The 22,263-nt window shown below is 49.5% G+C and overlaps 1 protein-coding gene across 1 annotated transcript in view; it reads left to right on the forward strand.

Moving 5' to 3' along the window:
• The window catches only part of AGXT2 (alanine--glyoxylate aminotransferase 2), a 31,226-nt gene extending 14,187 nt beyond the window's left edge, over window positions 1-17,039 (forward strand). Inside the window, exons 8-14 of the mRNA XM_079780207.1 lie at window positions 1,578-1,678; window positions 2,558-2,650; window positions 6,204-6,336; window positions 7,739-7,830; window positions 9,923-10,072; window positions 11,839-11,937; window positions 16,212-17,039. Of these exons, the coding sequence (XP_079636333.1) occupies window positions 1,578-1,678; window positions 2,558-2,650; window positions 6,204-6,336; window positions 7,739-7,830; window positions 9,923-10,072; window positions 11,839-11,937; window positions 16,212-16,319 (776 nt within the window). The 3' untranslated portion in view covers window positions 16,320-17,039. The remainder of the gene's footprint in view (window positions 1-1,577; window positions 1,679-2,557; window positions 2,651-6,203; window positions 6,337-7,738; window positions 7,831-9,922; window positions 10,073-11,838; window positions 11,938-16,211) is intronic.
• Window positions 17,040-22,263: the final 5,224 nt, after the last annotated feature.

Genomic DNA, 22,263 nt, shown 5'->3' on the forward strand with positions numbered 1-22,263 from the left:
TGCTTGGATGGTATCCAGCAAAGCATCCACTCCCCACCGCCTTGACGTTGTCATGGTGACACCACTGCATCAAGCCTCTCTCCAGGGCCAGCCTGACCTGGAGTGACAGCAATGAGCCAGTGAAATAAATGTGAAGCGAAGAAAAACCCTGATGACAGTGGGCGGCCCCTCCCATCACTGAGCTTGTGGGCAGTGGGGTGGCATCCGGAAAGGTCGAGCGCAGAGCCAAGCAAAGTATTATCTTCTCTGGGTTTGGTTTCGTCCACAATTAAGACATTGGGTTGATTTTTCTCTACCCTTTGATTTCTCTCATTATAAATTGGCTTGATAAACATCCAAATGATATCTTTTGGACATATGTCTATCCATCCTTTAAGGTCATCCTAGACTGTTTTCTCTTCCTTTCTTAAAAATAAGAAATTCCCATCTCTAGAGGCATAGATTTATTTGTCTACTATATCCTGCCCGTCCAACAATGTAACCGATGCTAACCATGTGCTTTCTGAGTTTGATCTCCTTTCCATTACTTCCTTCTTCACACCCCAACCCCCAACTCTAACTAACCCCAAGGTATCAGGTACCTCTGTCAAGCAAGTTTTCCCAAACATCACTTACAGCCTAATACATATGTTGGGGCCAGGGAGTGATTTCCTCGTTTTTTAGTGAAGAGCTGGAGTATAAAGTAGATGTATGCTTCAGTCTTGAGGGTGATGCCTGAAGGTCTCTGTTCCTCACCTCTAGCCTTCAGGAGACAGGCTGCAGCCATGCCTCTGAGTGTTAGGGTGGTAGCTGGTGACTCGTCTTCCAGACTTTCACTGTCACTTCCATCGCATCCGCATTGCCCTGGAGATCCCTCTGCTGTCCACGGATATGAGTTTTTACGTTCAAAGAACCCATGGTGCCGTTTAGATCCAAGTTACAGGTGCAGGTAATAATGCTGAAGGTTCAGTTACGTATAGATGTGTCCATCAGGGACCTTTTGCTATTCCAGAGGGAAACGCTTCCCCTCTCTCCCTCGCTGAGGGATGGAAGTCATCCGGCTCTAATATATTCCTGTGTAGCCTGAATTCTAATTGTTCTATAAACACACTTACTAACTGAAGACTGAGGCACTTCATAACTTTAAAATTGTATAGCAACTTAAGTATCAATAAAAGGTACGTAGAGTTATTTTCATATAGATTAAATCTCCTCCTCCCCTCCCACTCCCCCATTACATTTGAATGAAATCTATGCAGCTGAGAGGATGGGTCTCTTTAGCGGAAGCAGCCATCTATACCAAACTCAATGGCACTTCCGGGCATTTCTTCCCCAGACGGAAAGGATGGAGTGGTTTGTTTATGCCTTTGTGGTTGCCTTCGCCGTGCTGCTGGAGCCAAAGTACAAGCCATTCTGACAGAACGTTCCCCCTTCAGAAATCAATACCCTCCCACCCTGGTTTTCTGTATTCCGGGGGGCTCTAGTCCATTTATGCTTCCTGTTTTCTTTTGTCTGTGTTTTCCCCACTCCTCTGGATTCCACTTGCACACCCTTAAATACGTGGGGGGTTTGTTTCTTTGTTCGTTTGTTATCCACAGACTGCTGCCAAGCTAAAGACCAGTATATCGAGCAGTTCAAAGATACTCTGAGCACTTGTGTGGGCAAATCAATTGCTGGATTTTTTGCAGAACCAATCCAAGTGAGTATATTAGCCTGAGATATTAACTGAGTTTACAGTTATCAGAGTCTTAAGTCATACATTCTGGAGAATTGTGAAATTATTTAACCATTGCTGTGTCCCTCTCCAAAGTCAATTTCTTCTCTTGGTCCCCTTGTTAAAAAAGAGAGCCCATGATTTTCAATTGACTTGTAAATATACCATCTTCTGAATTTCTGGGCTGAACAGATAGATAAAACTATTAAATTCCTAATATTCTGAAAAACAGAAAACCCCAGCAATATTTAGTTGCTTAATACCCACAGCGTGAGGAGAGGCTTTTCTACACGGTGGGACAAAAGTAGATGTGCAGTTGTTTGTATGCAAATAATGCAATAATTAGTAAGTCATAATACAAGAATAACCCCTGTGTTTCCCGTACTCACCACTGTAAACCTCCTTTTGCCCCACCCTGTATGACCTTACTAAGTCCCCTTAATTTACTCTTATTCTAATCTCAGGAAAGCAGACATTTGCATTTTTTTTTTCCCAGAAGGCATGGCATAGGAATAATGGCCTCTTTTCACCCATGGTTGAAGCAATTCTAGAGACTGTTTTAAAAATTGCTGGAATTGCAATTCCGGTCAAAATGGCAGAGTAGGTGATGGCCTCCTCCCATGACCACAGCCAAGTTACCACTAAACTGCAGAACGGTCGCCTGGAGACCTGCCTGAAGACGAGCTGGCGGAAGTGCTGTGACTAAGGGTAGAAGATGCCAGAGAAAGAATGAAAAAAAACTTTTATTTTGAGTATAAAAAAGTGGCTAGAATTACTAATGATGATAAGCTCTCTTCCTTTGTTTTTTAATACTTTCAAAGGCTGTGCTGCTGTGATAGGTCTTCTGTGCTTGGACTCTTGCAGGGGGTGAACGGGGTCGTTCAGTACCCCAAGGGGTTTCTGAAGGAGGCCTTCCAGCTGGTGCGGGAGCGAGGAGGCGTGTGCATCGCGGACGAGGTGAGTGGCCCTGGAATAGCACAAAGTGGGGACCGGGGCAGCAAGGCGCGGGAGAAGCCTCTTTTAATGCCCCTCTGTATTCCAGGCAGAGATCGGCCAGGGTGGGTACAAGTTAGTGGAGCTTCTGCTCATTGGCCGGCTGGTTTATTCGTGGATTAGTCGATCTTTTGAACAAGTACAGACAGCAACTTGAAGTCTAGCACACATTGCCATCACTGAAAATATCTTTAAATTCCTATTTGGGGTTACATCAGGGGCTACTTAAAAACCACCGGGGAAATTTAATCTTGTAACCAAATCTTCATCAAGTACTTGTTGCCAAAAGAGTATTAACCAGCCTGGCCGCATCCGCCTTATCTTAGTAACAAAACTTGTTCGGAAATGATATTAAAAAAGAAAAAACCCAGCCTCTAAGTTAGAAGAAGGCCAGCACTGGGGATATTAAAAAAAATTGTTCCCCCAAAAATTCTAAAATAGCTTGAGTTAAGAAGGCCTTGTTGGAACAGCATACTGTCTAAGGGGACGACTTTGAATAATAGAATTCATTGCTTCTGTGAGCTCTGGCCTGTGTGTTTTTAAAAGAGACCAGTTTACTTATAATCACACCTCATAGTAGAGTCTGTTAAGAAAGTAATGTTTTGCCTCCTGAGAATAGCAGTGGGGATCAATGGCCAGAGGATGGCGGCCAGGCCCCCAGAGGTGCTCCCGGCTCACTCGTCCTGAGTCCACCAGCAATGGTGGCCCCACCGAGAGCAGGTGGAGAACTCCTGTGCTTCATGCGGGTTTCAGACCCGCCATCTTTGCCTGAACCATTTTCCTCAACTAATCAACCCAAGGCAGACTTCAGGCTCCCCCTCAAAATTTTGTTTTGTTTTGTTAATCCTCACCCGAGGATATTTTTCCATTGATCCAATGATTTTTAGAGAGAGTAGAAGGGAGAGAGAGACATATCAATTGATTGTTTCCCACATACACCCTGACGGGGGCGGGGGGTGCAGGCAGTGGGAATTGAGCCTGCAACCGAGGTACGTACCCTTGACTGGAATAGAACCATCTGGACCCTTCAGTCTGCAGACCAACGCTCTATCCACTGAGCCAAACTGGCTAGGGCCGCTCTCAAGTTTTTTCTGCAGTTTCTACATGTGCAGCTGGGTCTCTGTTAGCCTCAGGGGGACTGGACAGCCTCCCCACCCCCCACCCCCCACCCCACCCCCGCCCCTCCGCAACCTGCTGGCTCAGGTTTAGGGAACGTCAGCTAATCAAAGTCCCAGCTGAAGAAAGCTAATCTGTTATTAAAAAGAAGAAAAAGCTATTCAATGGGTTTGCCACTCGCTCCATCAGTGAAAAGAATGAGCTTTCACCTTTGGAGTCAGCACAGCCGAAGCTGCTGCACTTGCCCTAAGCAGGGGGAAGGCAGACGAGACTCAAAGGGTTTTGCAGGGTTTTCTAAGAGACGAGGCTTTGTCACCTGCGAGAACATGATTGGAAACTAACGCAAGGTGACCTTTAGAAGGGCAGCCGGGATGACCAGGCAACGCGAAGACTGGCTGGAACTTGCTGGGCACTCCCTGCGAGCCCGGCGCCGTTGGTCACGCTTCGCCAGCTAATGCGCCTAGCAGGTCCGTAAGGTCCGGCCCATTGTCATCCTTCCCGCTTTCTAGAAAACTGACTTGAACTCCAACCCGGTTAAACCACCTGCCAGGGTCACGCAGTTAGCAGGGCCAGAGCCAGAACTCAAACCCGGGCTCCAAGGCCACAGTAACCATTGGCCACACTGCCGCTCCTGCCGGGACCGTGGCGCAGAAGGCAGAAGGGGGCAGAAAAAGAGGGAGCCGGACGGGAAACACACAGATCACCTTGAGTAGCGAGCCCTGCTCTTCTCTTCTTTAAAATGAGGAATTTGGAACCAGAGAGAAAACGGGCCTCCCTCTGTACTGGCCCGGCATGAATTCGGTTTACGTTTGAAATTGACAGCTTTTAGACAAGGCGTGCCCACCCACAGTCCCCACCCAGCCGGCTGTCCCACTGCTCGTGCTCCCCATCCCCAATCATTGGCGTGTGTGGGCCTCAGCATGAGTCATCCCTGTTCCCGTGAAAGATTCCATGAAACTGGCATTTCCTCCGTGACTGCACATGGTGTGTTGTCCTACATCATTTCATGCGATGTCCACGCAATCTGGTTTTTCAGCATTTATTTATGGTCCTTAGACAGATGGAAGACAACACGAGTGGATTTTCCACAAGCTCTTCCTACATGATCTCATTTGGGCAAATCCGACAGCTTGCCCAGCGGCCCAGAGCTAGGAAGTAGGAGACCCCCGGGCTGGGGCCCAGGTCTGTCCGACTCCTGGGTCTACGCTCGGCTCCGTTGTTTGCCGTTGTGTAATTCTAACCCGTGGAGTCCACCTGGGCAGCGCACCCTGGAGAGAGCGGGAGCCGTAAGAAGGACGCCTGGAAGGAAGCTCTGTCAAGCCCATTTCAGAGTCAGCAGCTCCACACCTTGGTCCCGACCTGCAATGTGTGTATTAGAGAGACTGAGTCCGACAGACAGGCCGAGAGGCTGAGAGCCGGGAGAGATCCAGGAACCTTGGCCAGAAAGGCCCTGGCCAAGTCCGCATGGCGTTGGCATGCTGGTGTGGCTTTATGCAGTGAGGCACTCGGCCACGCCGTTCACTCTACAGACCCTGAGTGTCTGCTTTTACCAGGCACTCTTCGGTGTTCTGGAACAAGGGAGGGGTAAGATCCAGTCCCTGGCATCAGACAGGTACCCTGGTGCTGACAGTTTAAGGCGGGAGGTTCCGATAGCAGCATGCCCAGATGCCTTGACTGGGGGCCCTACTGGGCTCAGGAAAATCCGCCTAGACCGCATGATGATGAGGAAGCTGTGCTTTGAAGACAAGAGGAATCAGTGGGATGAAAACAGGGAGGGAGTCTTCTAGAAAGAAGGAACAACATGAACAAGACAACGAAGATCAACTTTCGGTCCTGAGTTCCATGGCTCAGCTGGGTCCTCCTGGTGATGGAATCCTTGGGAAGAAAAGGAGGTCGCCAGGAAGAGGAAGGCTGTCCTATCGGGGCCGGCGGCAGGTGCCCCAGCCGCCACCTGCTTCCTGTAACTGCTGCCTCACCCAGCGGGGGCAGGGGCTGCGCCTCCAGGCTCCTCCCCACCGCCTTGCCCACAGGAGTCGCTAAGTCTTGCTAAAACATAATGATCCTTTCCACATGCACCGTTTGTACGGCCCTCCCAGCAGGCCTGTGACGCGTTGCTATCAGCATTCCTGCTCACCGGAGTCAACACAGGTCCAGGGTGACCTGAGAAACAGCCAGGCACACAAAGCTAGTCAATGGCTTTGGCGGCCTAGAAGCTCAGTCACAGATGAAGCGTTTTGTCAGTGATAGTGCAAAGGTGGTGATGACAATGGCAATGAGGATCTGAGCAGGAGGAGAGCCAAGCAGAGGGGGAGGAGGGAGGGGAGGAAAGTGAAGACCTCAGAGTCACAAAATCCAGCATTTCCTGAAAGTTTCCCAGTGATTTGGAATTTGCTTCCTCCAGGTGCAGACGGGGTTTGGAAGGTTGGGCTCTCACTTCTGGGGCTTCCAAACCCACGGCGTCCTGCCAGACATCGTCACCATGGCCAAAGGGATCGGGAATGGCTTTCCCATGGCAGCGGTTGTGACCACGCCAGGTAGGACCTCCGGGCAGTGTGTGGTTGCTGCCGGCCTCCAGCACCAGCGATGGGAGAAAGCACGAGCATTGGGACGTGTTTGGGTGGGAGACGGTGATGGGAACTCACCTGCACTTCCCAAGCCATGAAAAAAAAAAAGTAAAAGGAGCAGTCTGTCTGCCAGATGGTGGCCCGGATGAAAGCAAGCGGCCCCTCTTGCCCTTGCTGTCGGGGGGACTAATTCTCCCGCCTCCACCATGAGATGCAGGGCTCAGACACACTGCCAAGGAATAGGAAAATGAGCCACCAACCCAAGAGATCCTAGTTAACCAGCCTGAAACCAGCCCTGACATTTCCAAGGGCTCCTATTCAGGAAGGAAGCGCTAACTTGGTCTCGCCACATTAAGAAGCTACAGACTCCAGGTCCAGAGTGTTAGATGTGTCTGTGGCTGTCTCCTCTACAAAACAGCTAACTGTAGCACAACCTCGCTTAGCCAGAACATGAACCTTAACTGAATTCTTCATTTTAGAGAGGTCTGACAGAAAATAATTTTTATGGAATTCCCAAAATTATTTCGTTTGTCTTCCCCACATGAGGCACTGAAGGCTACTTAGGTGCCTGGTGACAGTTCAGTGTTTTTATTAAATGACTTAAGGTACAAAAATATGGATGTAGAAGGTCAAGTATAATGAGCTGAATATATACTCACCCTGAAACAATCCAAAAATTCTATCACTAAATCCTTGATGTGAGGAATTTTTTTTCCTTCTTAATCCCAAAAGTGAAAGACAGAAGGGAAAAAAAAGTGTTTTATTAATGAAGGTTCCAAGTTAAATTTCACATATCAAGATTTAAGGTACTTCTCAGTTCACACTCAGTTGAAGGCTTTGTTAGCCAACTCCCCAGTGAGCAGACAAGCTGTTTCCTGTGCGCCGTATTGGTCAGCCGGGGTTACCAGAACAAGGTACCACGGGGAGCGGCTTAACCAGCAGATGTTTATCTCTCCCAGTTCTAAGACTGGTGGTCCCAGATCAAGGCGCCAGCAGGACTAGTTTCTGGTGAGACCTCTCTCGCAGATGGCCGCCTTCTTGCTCTGCCCTCACATGTCCTTTCTGACAGAGAACGAGAGAGCTCTGTTGCCTCTTCTTTTGAGGACACCAGTCCTGTGGGATTAGGACCTACTCTTATGACCTCATTTGACCTTAGTGACCTCCCTAAAGGCCCTACCTACAAATGCAGCCACGTAGTTAGGGAGTCGACATAGGGACTTAGGTGGGGCCGCAATTCCATCCGGGCATCCGCTATCTGGTGCGTGAAGAATGAATTGGGTATGATGTCGCTTACAACGTTCCCCAAATGTTGTGATGGGAGGTTATAGATGGGAAGGCGTCCCCTTTACCCACCTTTACCTTCTCCTCCTAGAGATTGCCAAGTCTTTGGCTAAATGCGTCCTGCACTTCAACACCTTCGGAGGGAACCCCATGGCCTGTGCCATCGGATCGGCCGTGCTCGAGGTACGTGCCAGCAGCCACGTGAACGTCATACGTGTCACAGAACGACAACCTCAAAGCCACACACACATTCTCATAACTTTATCACATCACAGTGCTGGAGAGGAGGGCTAACTGTTAGTTCACGAATTAAAGTCAGATTCCCAGTTTTTATTATAATTACTAGTTTATGAATTAAAGTTCGATTCCCAGTTATTATTCTGACACCTGACCTTCTTTTCTTAACGATCTAGTTTTGGTGCTCAAAGTATTAAATAGGAAATATGTAAGAAACCTCACATGCCTGGGAAATGTAAGCTTTCCCCTAGCTCCTGGTAGCACTGAAATGTCTTTGTTATTTGAGTGGTATTTTATGGACAGCTAGCAATCGCTATCTTTAATGTCATTCCTTTAATATCTTTAAGTAAACAAGCTCTTTTTCCTTATAATAGTTTAATTTTGGCTCTTTTTTATATATTCTTTCTTGCTTTTTAAAAAATTTTTTATTGATATGAGAGAGAGAAAGACAGAGTTAGAAATATCAATGATGAGAGAGAATCATTGATCGGCTGCCTCCTACAAGCCGCCTACTAGGGATGGAGCCCGCAACCCGGGCACCACCAGGAATCCAACTGTGACCTCCTGGTTCCTGGGTTGATGCTCAACCACTAAGCCACACCAGCCTGGCTTCTTGCTTTTTTTTTTTTGTATTGTCATAAATTAAAAGACTACAGAGGATCTGAGTGCTGTGTGATTACCAGATATTTTAGCTACTGTTTAACCCCACTCCATTGATTTTGCCTGGGGTCACATCTGTAGGAAAAGACATCTTAAATGCCTTAGCTAATAGCTTGAAAGCACTGGCATAAATAGGTTTAATGCATTTCTGAAAGAATGCTCAAGAAGTTGATAGCAGCAGTTGTTTGTGGGGAGGGAGACTTGGGGGTTGGGGACAGGGATCAGCAAGGAGACTTCTACTATCCAGACTGTTACACTTTCTGATTTTTGAACTAGTCCCCTGGTTTCCCTGTTCAAAAACTTAAGTTAAAAGTATTTTTAAACAAAAAAACAAGTAAGAGCTGCCCTTGCTAATTAAAAAGTACCTTAAATATGATTAAAGGGTGAAATGAGCAAGTGTGGGTCGGATGTGTCATTCATTTCATTTTGTAGACACCGCCAACTTTTTTAAAAAGTGCTGTCACCTCAGCCAACTAAGAAAGTAGAGAGGACTTAGGTCAGAGGTCCTCAAACTTTTTAAACAGGGGGCCAGTTCACTGTCCCTCAGACCGTTGGAGGGCCGGACTATAGTTTAAAAAAAAACTATGAACAAATTCCTATGCACACTGCACATACCTTATTTTGAAGTGAAAAAACAAAACGGCAAAAACACCCGCATGTGGCCCGCGGGCCGTAGTTTGAGGACTCCTGACTTAGGTGAACAGAGAGGTCTTAAAAACGTCAAGGTTTGCCCGGAGTCGCGCAGTGGCTGTCAGTGAAATATGAACACAGTACATGTTGCATGTACCGAGTCACAGATCACAGTCTCGCTGTGCGCACAAGAAGGTGAGAATCCTGTTGTCTGTCCAGGTGCCCTGACTCTGGGCCACACAGGGCTCTGCTCAGCTCAGCTCAGCTCAGCTCAAGAGGCCAGGGCCCTGCCGGGAGGCCCCTGGGCACCAACAGCCTGTCTGCTGGGGGCAGCTGGGCGAAGGCCGACAAGCTGCCAGGAGGACAGGCATCTGTGGCCTTTCTGCCCTCGGAGCACTTGTCTTCCCCCCCCCCCCCCCTCACGGTCGCCCAGTGTTCAGCAAAGCCAGGCCACACAGAGCCCAGGATTACGGACCTGTTACAGACTGCACTGAGACGTGGCTTGCACGCTTTCCTGAGTTCTCAGCCGCCCCGGAGATGAGGAAGGATGGGGGAATAGCCCCGCTCCCAGCACTGACTTCCTCCTTACAGAAACCTTTCTGTGGCACGGGCTATGGCCACACCGGACCTGGGTTCCACTCGCCTGGTCAGGTTTCTGTGAAGAGGGCCGCCTACACTTCCCTCTCCTTGCTTCTCCATTTTAGAACTTTGCTTTAATGCAGGGGCGTTTGGGGCTTCCTCTCCACAGGTGATTAAAGAAGAACAGCTGCAGGAGAACAGTCAAGAAGTGGGCACCTACCTGTTACTGAAGTTGGCTAAGCTGCGGGATGAATTTGAAATTATCGGAGACGTCCGAGGCAAAGGCCTCATGGTAGGAATAGAAATGGTGAAGGATAAGGTAGGTCCTGACCTGCTGCTCTCTCTCTGTGGCTTCTGGGGGCGGCAACAGGCCAATAGCAAGCATCGGCCAAAAGCTGACTCCATTCATTCTCAGGAGGGAGCAGGCTCTCGAGGGTGCCGGAGGGTGAGGGTGGGCATTTGGAAAAGGGAGCTGGTCTTCTCGCCACACTAGGCAAAGAGCATCGCTGATGACTGAATATTTAGAACCACAAATGTGGGCAAGGCAGGAAATTATTTTGGGGGGTGCGGGGGAGCAGGTGGTCCAGAGAGCTAGTGGAAGTAAGGGGGAAGGGCTGGGAGAAGGTTGTGGTAATGGTTTAGGCCAGTGGTCGGCAAACTCATTAGTCAACAGAGCCAAACATCAACAGGACAACGATTGAAATTTCTTTTGAGAGCCCAATTTTTTAAACTTAAACTTCTTCTAACGCCACTTCTTCAAAATAGACTCGCCCAGGCCGTGGTATTTTGTGGAAGAGCCACACTCAAGGGGCCAAAGAGCCGCATGTGGCTCGCGAGCCGCAGTTTGCCGACCACTGGTTAGGGTAAGGAGGTTAAAGATCTGTAGGGGTGTGTGTGTGTGTGTGTGTGTGTGTGTGTGTGTGCAGATTTCAATCTCCCAAGTAACCAGGGAGGTCTGATGACCTTCCCCACGGTGACAAACTCAACATGACAGCAATCGCACTTAGCATTTTCCCCAAACCAGTTATTCCTCCCATGTTTCTGTGTCTGACCCTCCCAATTTCCCAGCCTCAATATCACCAAATAACCTGCGGCTCCTTCTCTCCCCACATTTCTAACCTCGTTTGCCGTCTTGCAAAGCCTCCCTTTGTCTCCACCCCCGGTGGCCCCCGTGCGTGGGAAAGTGTCCCTCCTCCCCAGAAAGCAGCGCCTCGGTCCTCTGCAGAGCGACAGCAGGAGAGGCCTGGCCCAGGGAGGAATACTCAGACCGACCCTTCCCCAACTCTTGTCCACGGGCACTCAGTTCTCCCCTAGTGACTTCCTGCTATTTGATCTGGTTTAGAAGAATCGATGCTCCATCCTTTCGGTCTTTAGACCAGACCACGGATATCGGACTCTTCCGTTAAAGCCACACAGCAGAGCCAGTCCGAAGCTGGCATGTTTAAACCTGGACCCACAGGGAGGCCCAACCTCGGATCCTCGGGACCTGAGACCGCCTGTGGCTCCCGCAGCGCCCCCTTCCCCCCCCCTTCCCGGAAAGAGCAGATTTCACTCGCAGGGAAGAGGGGGTGAGCGGCCACCCCGCGGCCCAGGCCGTGCTGCCCGGGAGAGCGTGCGGGCCAAGTCCTCGTGTGGATTCTGGGCCACTTCCTGGCCTGGACATGAGCTTCCACGTGGGCCAGGGAGAGAAGAGGCGCGGGGAGCCCCGCACCCACAGGGCAGACCCCCCTCCGGCTGGTGGGGAGCGAGTGGGGAGCCCCTGCACCCACAGGGCAGACCCCCCTCCAGCTGGTGGGTAGCAGCTCGCAGCAGGCGCCAGAGCCAAGCTCCAGGGCTCCTGCATGCAGCTGCGCTGGTCTTAGGAACTGGGGAATGGATCGGGATAAAAACAAACACCGAATAAAACTGATATCTAATAACACCCCAAAAAATCCAGCCTGGCAATGAACACCTTTATCCCATAGCAGGGGGAGAGAGGGACTAAGAGGGAGCGAAGAACACGGATTGCCTGAGCTGCTGCCCTTCCTCCTGGGAACACTGTCCCTCACCACGCCAACACCAAGTGGGAATATGTTTCCTTCACAGACGAGCCGCCAGCCGCTCCCCCGGGAAGAAGTCAACCAGATCCACGAGGACTGCAGACGAATGGGCCTGATCATCGGCAGAGGCGGCCTCTTCTCCCAGGTGAGAGCACGGCTGGCCGACCTGTCGCTGTAGGTGGGCACCTCCCGGATGGCCCAGGCTGCTCGGTCACTTTTCCAAAGGCCTGTGCTGGGCCAGCCCCTCTCCAGGCACCGCGCTCAGGAATTTTCAAAATGAATTGGCAGTGGCGCCTGAGGGCCACTAGGGGGCGCGGTGCCCAATGGTTTTGGTTGTCACAGTCTAGAACCAGCAAACCAGAGGATTTACAGCGTGGGTCAGAGTAAAGTCATAACCGTCATGCAATAAACGATGTGCCTCAGGTGTGAGTTCCCTGGAACCTGTAAGAGCGATCCTGGTTGTTCTTCACTGAGCCCTGGGCTCTGACTTTGTAAACCCCAAACCTCCTAAGACATAGTGGCCCCTGGGGCCAGGAGCAACCTAAGAGTGCTGGCAGGCCAGGTGACCCCGCAGGAGGGATGGGGGACTACCCGGGCCTGGTCCCTAAGGCAGAACTCAAAGTCAGCCTCTCCCAGTGCCCTTCACCCTCAGGCTGGGAGGTGCAGACACCAAGCTCCGCGTGCTCCCTGGGAAAGCCGGGCCCAGCTCCCCGGGGAGGACTGGTGTGGCCCTGGCTGTGCATGCGGGCTGCTGCTGAGAGTACAGCAATCTGCCCCTAGTCCCTCACACAGCAGGACGCTCACAGGACTGGCTGGGGGCAGAGATCGAAGGTCTAGGGCAACCTCTGTCCCTCCCCTAATTTGTTCTTGTCCTTCGCCATCTTTCTCATTTTAGACGTCAGTCATTCTTCCCAGCCTCCCTGCTCCATTCCTGCCTCTCACTCTACTTCAGTGAACACTTCTCTGAGGAAATGGGGCTATAGGCAAGATCTCTGTGTACACTCATCTGTCCCACAGCCATTTCTCACCGCCTCTCCCGAAGGCCCAGCGAGGGAGGTGGCACTCCTGCTCAGACCCCCGTGCTCTCCTCCCGCCCCACCTGCACCTGCAGCTTTTCCTTCCCCTCGGCTTCTCAGCCTGCAAACGAATAGGCTTAAAGCTGTCCCAGCCCAGACCAACCCGGACCCCAGAGAGCCAGAGCAAGCACTTCTGCTAGGACATGCTCGGCGGGTTGTTTCTGATCCCGGTCACAAATATTTTTCTGCACAAATCAGACAGAGTAATGATTGAAAATCCTAAGATGTGCAACTTATGAAGACAACCCAATTCATGGCTTACTTGCTCCGTTATTCCTTAGTCACCTGGCAAACACGTGCACAGCAGCCGTCGCTGTGCGTGCACTAACGCTGCGATGATAAATGAGATCTGGCCCCTCCCTTTATGGCGCTGGCAGGAGGGAAAGACATGAAAGAAAAGCACAATAGAATAGCAGCTCAGCAGCAGCTTGAAAAAGGAGGAAAGAGAAGGGACCCCTGAGGCCAGCCTTTCTGGCTATGTTGATCCTTAAACGATGAGATAAACACTGGAAGGGCGGGTGGAACCATGGCAGCGTGCAAAGAGCGGCACACACACGCACACATGCACATGCACACGCACATGCACATGGTGTGGCAGGAGCCTAGAGCAGGAGGCAATCACTGATAAGAAGGCCTATTTGTCAGGCTCTGTTCTAAATGCTTTGCATGACTTGTTCAATGCTCTCAACAAGCCTATGAAATAAGTACTATTATCATCCATACTAGAGGCCCGGTGCACGAAATTTGTGCACAGGCATAGGGGTGGGGGTTGGGTGTGTGTCCCTCAGCCCAGCCTGCACCCTCTCCAATCTGGGATCCCTCTCACAATCCATGACTGCTGGCTCCCAACCACTCGCCTGCCTGCCTGATCACCCCTAACCACTCCCCTGCCAGCCTGATGGATGCCTAACTGCTCCCCTGCTAGCCCAATTGCCCCCAACTTCCCTCCCCTGCTGGCCTGGTCACCCCTAACTGCCCTCCTCTGCAGGCCTGGTCACCCCTAACTGCCTTCCTCTGCAGGCCTGGTTCCCCCCAACTGCCCTCTCCTGCAGGCCTGGGTCTCCCCCGTCCCCCAACTGTCCTCCCCTGCAAGCCTGGTCACCCCTAACTGCCCTCCCCTGCTGGCCATCTTGTGATGGCCATCTTGTGTCCACATGGGGGCAGCCATCTTTGACCACATGGGGGCAACCATCTTGTGTGTTGGAATGATGGACAATTTGCATATTACCTGTTTATTAGATAGGATTTTACAGATGAGGAAAAAGAGACACAGAGAAGTTAGTTAAACTGCTCAAGTCACACAGCCAGTCAGTGGCAGAACCAGAATCCAAACTCAGGCCATCTGGTTTCCGAATCTGTCCTCGGAGGAGGGTGAAGCTGAGAGGACTAGCCGGGAGGCGGGGAGTCCAGGTGGGGGTTGACGACGCTGCTTGAGCTTGAGCAGTAGTGGATGTGATGAGGGAGACCCCAGAGAACAATTCTGGACGCGACATGCACGGGACTGCATGTGGAGAATGAGAGTCAAGGATGGAGCTCTCATGTCTAACTTGGTTCAGGATGAAGATGATTTCAGCTTCGACTGTGCTCCATTCGAGGGATTTATGGACATCCGGGTCCGTAGATAAGTCTGTAGCTCAGAGGAAAGGAAGGTAAATATCACAGTTGGGGACTCACCAGTGTGAGTGGTGAGATGAGGACATCTCCTGGGAAGTGTGTCTGCGTCAAAAATGCAGGGAGACGAGGCTAGAAAGCTGTCCACCAACATGGAAAGGGCGGGTGGAGGACAGCGTGCCTGAGTGGTGACCAGATAAAGGGCGGAGAGGTGAGAGAAAAGCTGGAGAGTGTGGAGCAGCAAGGAAGTGGACAAGTTCAGGAGGAGGGACCCAAGTGCCACCCGCAGCAGAGAAGGCCAGGAAGGCGAGGGCACAAGCATGGCTTTGAGTTCCGCGCTTAGCAGCCCTGGCAGCTCGAGTCAGGGTGCTGGTGGAAGGTGACAGCGGCACCACCACCTGGCAGTGGGTTGAGATGTGAACAGAGGGGAGAGGAAAATGGTGGCCAACAAGCATCAACCCGTCTTTTTGGTAAATTTGCATCAAAGGAGAGAATAAGGTTTGTATGACAGCTAGAGGGACCAGGGACCAACAGATTTTTACTCAGTGTGGTTTGATGTGGGTTATGAGAGCCGTAAACCTGCTTGTTGATGGCCTGGGGGAAAGTTGAAAAGAAGTTGAAGATGCAAGAGAACTCGGATGTTTCCTGGAGTGACGGTGGTGGGAGTCCCCAGGGCCAACGGCACAGGTGGAAAATGTGGAGCTGAAGAGCAGACACCTCATTCTCTGAATGTTCAGGTTGGGATGACGTTGAGGTTAGGATATAAGAACGGATGTGGGAGCAAACAACTCTCTGGAAAGATCTTGCCTGACAGGTTCTGAGAAACACGAGGCAAGATCATCTATGAAATAGAGCCAGAGGCGTAGGAGTTGAGCGAGGAGATTGAGAAGAATGAAGAAGGTGTAGAATGAAAAGGGGAATCTGACAAAGAACAAGAAACATGTAGGGGACCAGCAGAACTTGGAGGGCCTGCCTACAAGTGCTGTACGGCTGCCAAGCAGCGTGATGTTCTTTAACACTTCTTGGCTACCTATGTTGGCGCAAAGCAGTTCAGTTATAGCTTTGATCAGGGCTGGGACTTTGTGGGTGGGCGTGTGTGCAGCTGCAGAAGGTGGAAGGAAATGCAAGCGCAGTGAGGGGGCAGGTGAGAGAGCAGTTCACACGGTCAACCACGTGCTCCAAGCTGGTCAGAAAAAGAAGAGACCTGAGTGGGGCGATAGACCTGAAGAGAATGGAGGGACGAAGAGACAGAAGCTTTCATTTTAAGGGCAGACACAGCGGGAATCAGAAATCGAATTATTCCTAGTGAAGAGGAGGCTCTTGGCACTGGCTTGGGTGTGAATGGATTCGGAGAAGCAGAGATGATGGTTCTGGGAGTTGTGGTGATCAAGAAAGTAAGAAGCTAGTTTGTTGGGTTGTACACACATGGACATGGAGGTCACCCTCAGTGGTGGCAGAAATGGGGTGTAGATAGGAACCTAAGATCTCAGCGAAGGAGGCAGAAGGGCGAGGAGGTGAGCAGATGACAAGAAGGAAAAGGAGCACAGCCAGGTGGTACCAGAACTTTTACAAGACTGAGGGTGAATAGCCTGGGCACAGCGTTGGAAAGGAGACCAACCCACCAAGGAAACGTAGGAAATGCCATAACAGCAAAGGCTTAGGTTCGTAGTTTAGTGCATCTGCTCACAGTCACATTTGATTCTCTGACGACCCTATTTTCCTGTCTCCGCAGACGTTCCGCATCGCGCCCTCGCTGTGCATCACGAAGCCAGAGGTCGATTTTGCAGTGGACGTATTTCGTGCTGCAGTGAGCCAGCACATGGAAAGAAGAGCTAAATGAAATCTAAAGCATAAAAACCCACAAGCCTCAGGACCTTCCCACTGATGTGCAAGAGCTAATTTGAGGAATTTCAGAAGCACCGGTATAAGTTGTAAAAATTGACTGCCTACCAGCCATAGTGGTTAACAGAGCCCCTATTATGCTGAGAAATCCTTCAGCAAATGATCTCTCTCCCTCGCTCGGAGAATAAATCCTTCTTCACTAGGTTAGCTGTGCTCATTGGAGTCCCCTTTGCAATGATTGGTTGGTGCCTGATACGTGGCCTATTTGGGGACAATGAATCCTGAAAGGCGATGCTTGGTGCAGGTGCCTTCAGGGGAAGGTTTCTTTGTCCTTCCCTCTTCATCTCCACATCACTTATTGTGATGGGACTCCTCAAACCACGTCAGCCACTTTGGGGCCACGAGGCCAAAGCTTATGTGCTGAGGCTGGCAGGTGTTGGGAAGCTGAGTCCTTAGTGATGTCACTGAGCCACTAACTTACCCAATCTGGACCAACCTTACCTTGAGGCTTCTTGTTATATGAGATGATAAATTCACGCTATTGCACAAGCCTTTTTTATTTAAGTTTTCTCTTATTGCAGCCATAAGCATCCTGAGAAATGATGCAGAAAATACCCCAATTTTTTAACTTCTTTAAAATGTCTACCAGAGACTTCTTCTCCATTTTCACTGCCAGCATCCCACCCTGGGCTAAACCCTCATCAATCCTATTACAATGGTCTCCAATATAAGAATTTCCCAAACTCTAGTCATTAGAATGCACATTCATTGAGTTTGTTCCCATATGTGTTTACCATCTGGCTTAGAATTGACTTAATATTTTTCTTTGACTTTTTTCACTTAGGTGTTTCTGAAAGCAACCTTATATAACTACAATAAATGAAAAATCAGTAGTACGTGTTGTAACTGGAGAATAATCATAAAACCAGAGTGAACACATAGCAATGTAATTCATTCTGGCCAGAGCCCGTTGAGTACAGTTGTTCTCAGCCCGTGACTAACTCTCTCTTTGTTCAAAAGGGAGATTAGAAAGTATTTGAGGGGTATGAAAGGATACTGGCAAAGTGTGATCCTCTCCTCTCCTTAACACAAACAGAAGAGGATCCACAGAACTGAACAGGAAATAACTTTTCAGTGTGCAATGCGATATTTATTTAAGCTGTGCCTGGTTTGCAGCGCGTCCTAATGGTCTACCCTCCAAGGTGTCTGTTCCATCAACACATCCTGCACTCACTGCAAGATTGCCTCCCTCGAGCATTGACTTACACATACTATTACTTTGCACAGAACCTTCCAGTTGCTCCCCACTGTCCCCTGGATAAGATCAAAACCCCTTTAACAAGTCCCCCAGTGTCCAATATCCAAATAAAGCAAGTTCAGTGGAAAGATCATTGAATTAAGAGCCAAATGACCCAAATTCTAAATTCAGTTCTTCCACTTATTTGCTATAGATGACCCTGGGCAAGCCTTGAATCCCTTCTTAACCTCACTTTGTTCCCAGGCATATCAGTACTTGCCCTTCCTACCTGCTGAGTTGTCTTGGGAGTTGACTGAGGTCATGGATGTAAAAGTGTTTTTGCAAACTAATGAACTATGCGAATAGAAATTTCTTCACTTCCGCCTACATATCTCTTCTTTCCTTCACTACAAAATCTCCCCCGAGCAGTTTTGGGCTTCATTTATACTTCCTTGCCTCCCGTCCATGTCTCAACCACTAGAACCTCATTCCTGCCTCTCATTCCTTGGAAACTGCCTTCTCAAAAGACCACCAGGGACTTTGTTATGGCCAAAACTTAGTTTCCTTGCAACATTTTTTCTAAACTTCTGCTCCTTCTTGAATATGATTTCCTTGGCTTCTGCAATGTGGTCCTTCTATCTCAGACGGCTCCTTCTCAGTCTCTCTCCTGGCAACTCCTCCTCTACAAGGCTCTGTCCTGGGCCCTCTCCTCTTCCATGCTACATTCTCTCCCTGTAGGACCTCCTTCACCTCGGGAATTTCACCCATCCTGTGGAAAGTGATTGCCTTCCAACTAATCATCTTCAGTCTCAACCTTTTTCTGAGCCCAACCCCAAATGAATCCCTTCTTGATTAATGGTACCCATTGTGTCTCAGGCTCACCCTGGGTCATTCTTTTTCTCCACATTATCTTTTTCATATGACTAAGTCTCATGAATACTTTCTACAACATACTTTTTCCAATATGACTCATTTATACCAACACTGCCTTAATTTGGACCATCGTCATCTCTCCTAAGTATTTAAACTGCCTCCTAACTGGTATCCTGGACTCCTTCCCAGTCAGCCTCTACACTGATAGCAAAGTCACTTACTACAAGGTTAGATATGCTCACATCTCGTATCTCTTGAGGCCTCTGGGGGCTCCCTATTGCCTGTGGAACAAAGTCCAAACTCCAACTATTATGGTATCCAAGAGCCTTCACAATTGCTCCCACACCATTTTTCCAGCTTTAACTCCCACCATTCTTTCCACATCATACACAACGGTTCTTTGTTCTCATAAGTCACCGTACCTGGAACGTTCTCCGCCCCCCCCCCCTTTTTTTTAAGATAAAGAAAAAATATATTAAAAATAAATTTATGATAAGCATTTAGAAATTTAGGAAAATATGAAGAGGAAACAATAAAACACAAACTTAAATTACGTTTTCATGCTGAGGCCAAGGTCCCTGCCACTACCAGGACACCCACCCCTGGAGGAAGGGGCTGAAGAATTTCCCTGTCCAAATGAATTCATGGAACATATTCCTTGCGGCTTCCCCGGTCCCATGGGATCTTGTGTGTACGGAACAGTGTACCCTGGTAGTCTCTCACCTCCGGGGGGCATTGTAGAGTGAAACTCAGCAGTGGAATTCCGAAAGGCAGCTCAGCCCTGGGTCTCATTCCTTGACCATGAAGGTTGCATGGCTCTGTCCCGTGCCTGTTGATCAAGCCAAAGTGCTCCTCGTTCTTGACCAGCAGTTGGGGATTTAAGATGCGTAAGCCACCAGAGGCATGGAGCAGGAAGGACAAAAATGGTGGCCTCAGACCATGTATTTATCTCCTCCACTCACTGGTTAATAAACATGATGGTTTCCTATGGCTTTCCATGTGGAACCGTGGGCAAGAGTTTAGCATCACCATTTCTCTCCCTTCCTCTTTCTGCTCTCCCCACAGGAGGTGGGAGGTAAGCCAGCTTGCATAAGGCAAGGAGCCCACATTCTTGCCAAACTTCGTTTTATTTCCTTTCTTGTTAAAAACTGTCTAAAGTAAAGATAAGGAACACTCAACTCAAGTAAACTTTTTTCCACCAAGGAATATATTGACAGTTAATCATGTGGTTAGAATACAACATTAAAATATTGGCAACTAGCCGAAACCGGTTTGGCTCAGTGGATAGAGCGTTGGCCTGCGGACTCAAGGGTCCCAGGTTCGATTCCGGTCAAGGGCATGTACCTTGGTTGCAGGCGCATCCCCAGTAGGGGGTGTGCAAGAGGCAGCTGATCGATGTTTCTCTCTCATCGATGTTTCTAACTCTCTATCCCTCTCTCTTCCTCTCTGTAAAAAATCAATAAAATATATTTTTAAAAAAATATTGGCAACTATTTAAAAACCCTTGGACTGGCAATCCACTCAGGAGGGTTAATTTTTTTAATCACATCAAGCTTGGTGATACCATTAGCAATTATTATTATAAAAATATTTAAAATAACACTTATAATTGTTAATACAGTAATAAACTATGTTATGTTCTTATTTGTGTTATAAAACTCCATCTTGCCTGGACAGTGTGGCAGTGGTTGAGCATTGACCTATGAACCAGGAGGTCACGTTTGATTCCCAGTCAGGGCACATGACCAGGTTTCAAGCTGGATCCCCAGTAGGGGGCGTGCAGGAGGCAGCCGATAGATGATTCTCTCTCATCATTGATATTTCTATCTCTCTCTCTCCTTCTCCCTTCCTCTCTGAAATCAATAAAAATATATTTTTTAAATAAAAACTCCACCTTGACAAACACTACATCAGTGTAGTTTTTAACTCTCCAGGAAGTCAAGCTAACCTCAAAAAGTGTGGGAGGACTTCATTCTTCTTCCACCTTTAAGTCCTACTTAAATCTCGCCTTTCCTGCAAAGAACAATAAAAGACGATTAAACACCATCGTCACCGCAGGGCTTCATCGTCATAGTTCAGAAGCGGGTTTCATGGCTGCTGGCCCTGCGAGCAGATGGCTCCGGGCTCGTTACAGCTGGAGCCTCACTTCCCACCGACGTGCGACCAGTAAGAGCGGCACAGCTTCGCCTCATTGAAGACGGGCAAGGGAGAACACCACACCAGGAAGTACCTCTCCAGCACAAAGCTCAGCCCAGGTTAGGAGTGGAGGCAGAAACGAGCTTCATTCTGCCCGTCCCTTTGGGTTTAGCTAAGCAGGCCAGCTGGGCCTGCAGGGCAGGTGGCAGGAGCGCCTGGTGGGACGGAAGGCATGCCGGTCATCCGTGCTGGAGAACAGCCATGAAGCGACGTCAGGAACACGGTTTGATCAGACTGGTTGGAGGGTCACCGCAGAGAGCGCTAATGAAAACATGGACTTGTTAGAAGGCACAACAGCACGGATGGAGGGAGCCGCACGCGCTCTCCAGTTGATGTGTTTTGGGCACATCGACCTCTCTGAGCTGAAGCTGCCTGGGGCCCAAAAAGAGATAATATAACCCCACGGAAACCTTGTGAGGATGTCCCCGAGAAAACACGTGGGCAGACCTAACTGGTTTGGCTCAGTGGATAGAGCGTCAGCTGGCGGACTGAAGGGTCCCAGGTTCGATTCCAGTCAAGGGCATGTACCTTGGTTGCGGGCACATCCCCAGTAGGGGGAGTGCAGGAGGCAGCTGATCGATGTTTCTCTCTCATTGATGTTTCTAACTCTCTGTCCCTCTCCCTTCCTCTCTGTAAAAAGATCAATAAAATATTTTTTTTAAAAAAATAGAAAATACATGGGCAGCTGCGCGGTTAATCTGAACCCTTTCCTTAGCGTCCCTCTCCCTTTGACATGGGACGTCCTTAGGTGGCTCTTGGTTCGCACCATCTTGGGCTAATGTTTCTTCTCCTGCCTACACCTCATCTCCCTAACCAGACCCTGCACTACTGGCAGGGCGACCCTGTCTTCTCCATCCTCACAGGCTTAGGGCCTAACGCTGGGCTCCTCTCAGAAAGGCAAGAGCTAACTCCTCAGGGTGCTGTGTGCGTTTCACCCGGAGCTGCACAACGTCACCAAGAGCTGAAGGCCGCACTTAGCGCATCTGAAATAAACCACGACCCATCTGATATGCCTTTTGTATGTGAGTACGTGTGTGTCTATTCAGAAACACATATTTACAACAGAGACTATATATTTAGAAACACAGTATGTAACCAGAAACATGTAATATAAAAAGAGATATGTATTTAGAAATAGAGATTCAGCCATCTCATGGGTTGGTTTCTATGTAGTTTGCTTCCCGATGCTGGTGTCCCACAGAGATTTTTACCTTGAATCTTTTGCTTCCCTCTCTGTATACTTTACCTGGGTGGTTCCATCCATTATCTAGGAAGGCCACAGCGTCTAGACGCTGAGGATTCCCAAACACATCTCCAGGGCAACCTCCTCCTGGCCTGCAGACTCGGCTTGCAGCACCGCCTGCGACATCTTCCCCTGGGCACCCACTGCATGCTCTTCCTCCTTCCTGGCGGGCATATGCCCTCCTGGGCGCGGGGAGTAATATGTGAACAAACTGCCTTCCTGCTGCAAGTACCTGGTGCCAGTAATTCCCCACCCACCCTAGCCAGTCCTAACCAAACGTCTGGTTCTTGCTTGCCTCCCTGCCCTCCCTGTGAGCTGCCCCATCTACCTGCTGGTCACAGCTTTCTGTCTGCTCTCACTGCCCCAGCCCTGGCTGTCAGAGCTGATGGGCAG

This window comes from Cnephaeus nilssonii, assembly GCF_951640355.1.
Source record: "Cnephaeus nilssonii genome assembly, chromosome: 2".
NCBI lineage: Eukaryota > Metazoa > Chordata > Mammalia > Chiroptera > Vespertilionidae > Cnephaeus > Cnephaeus nilssonii.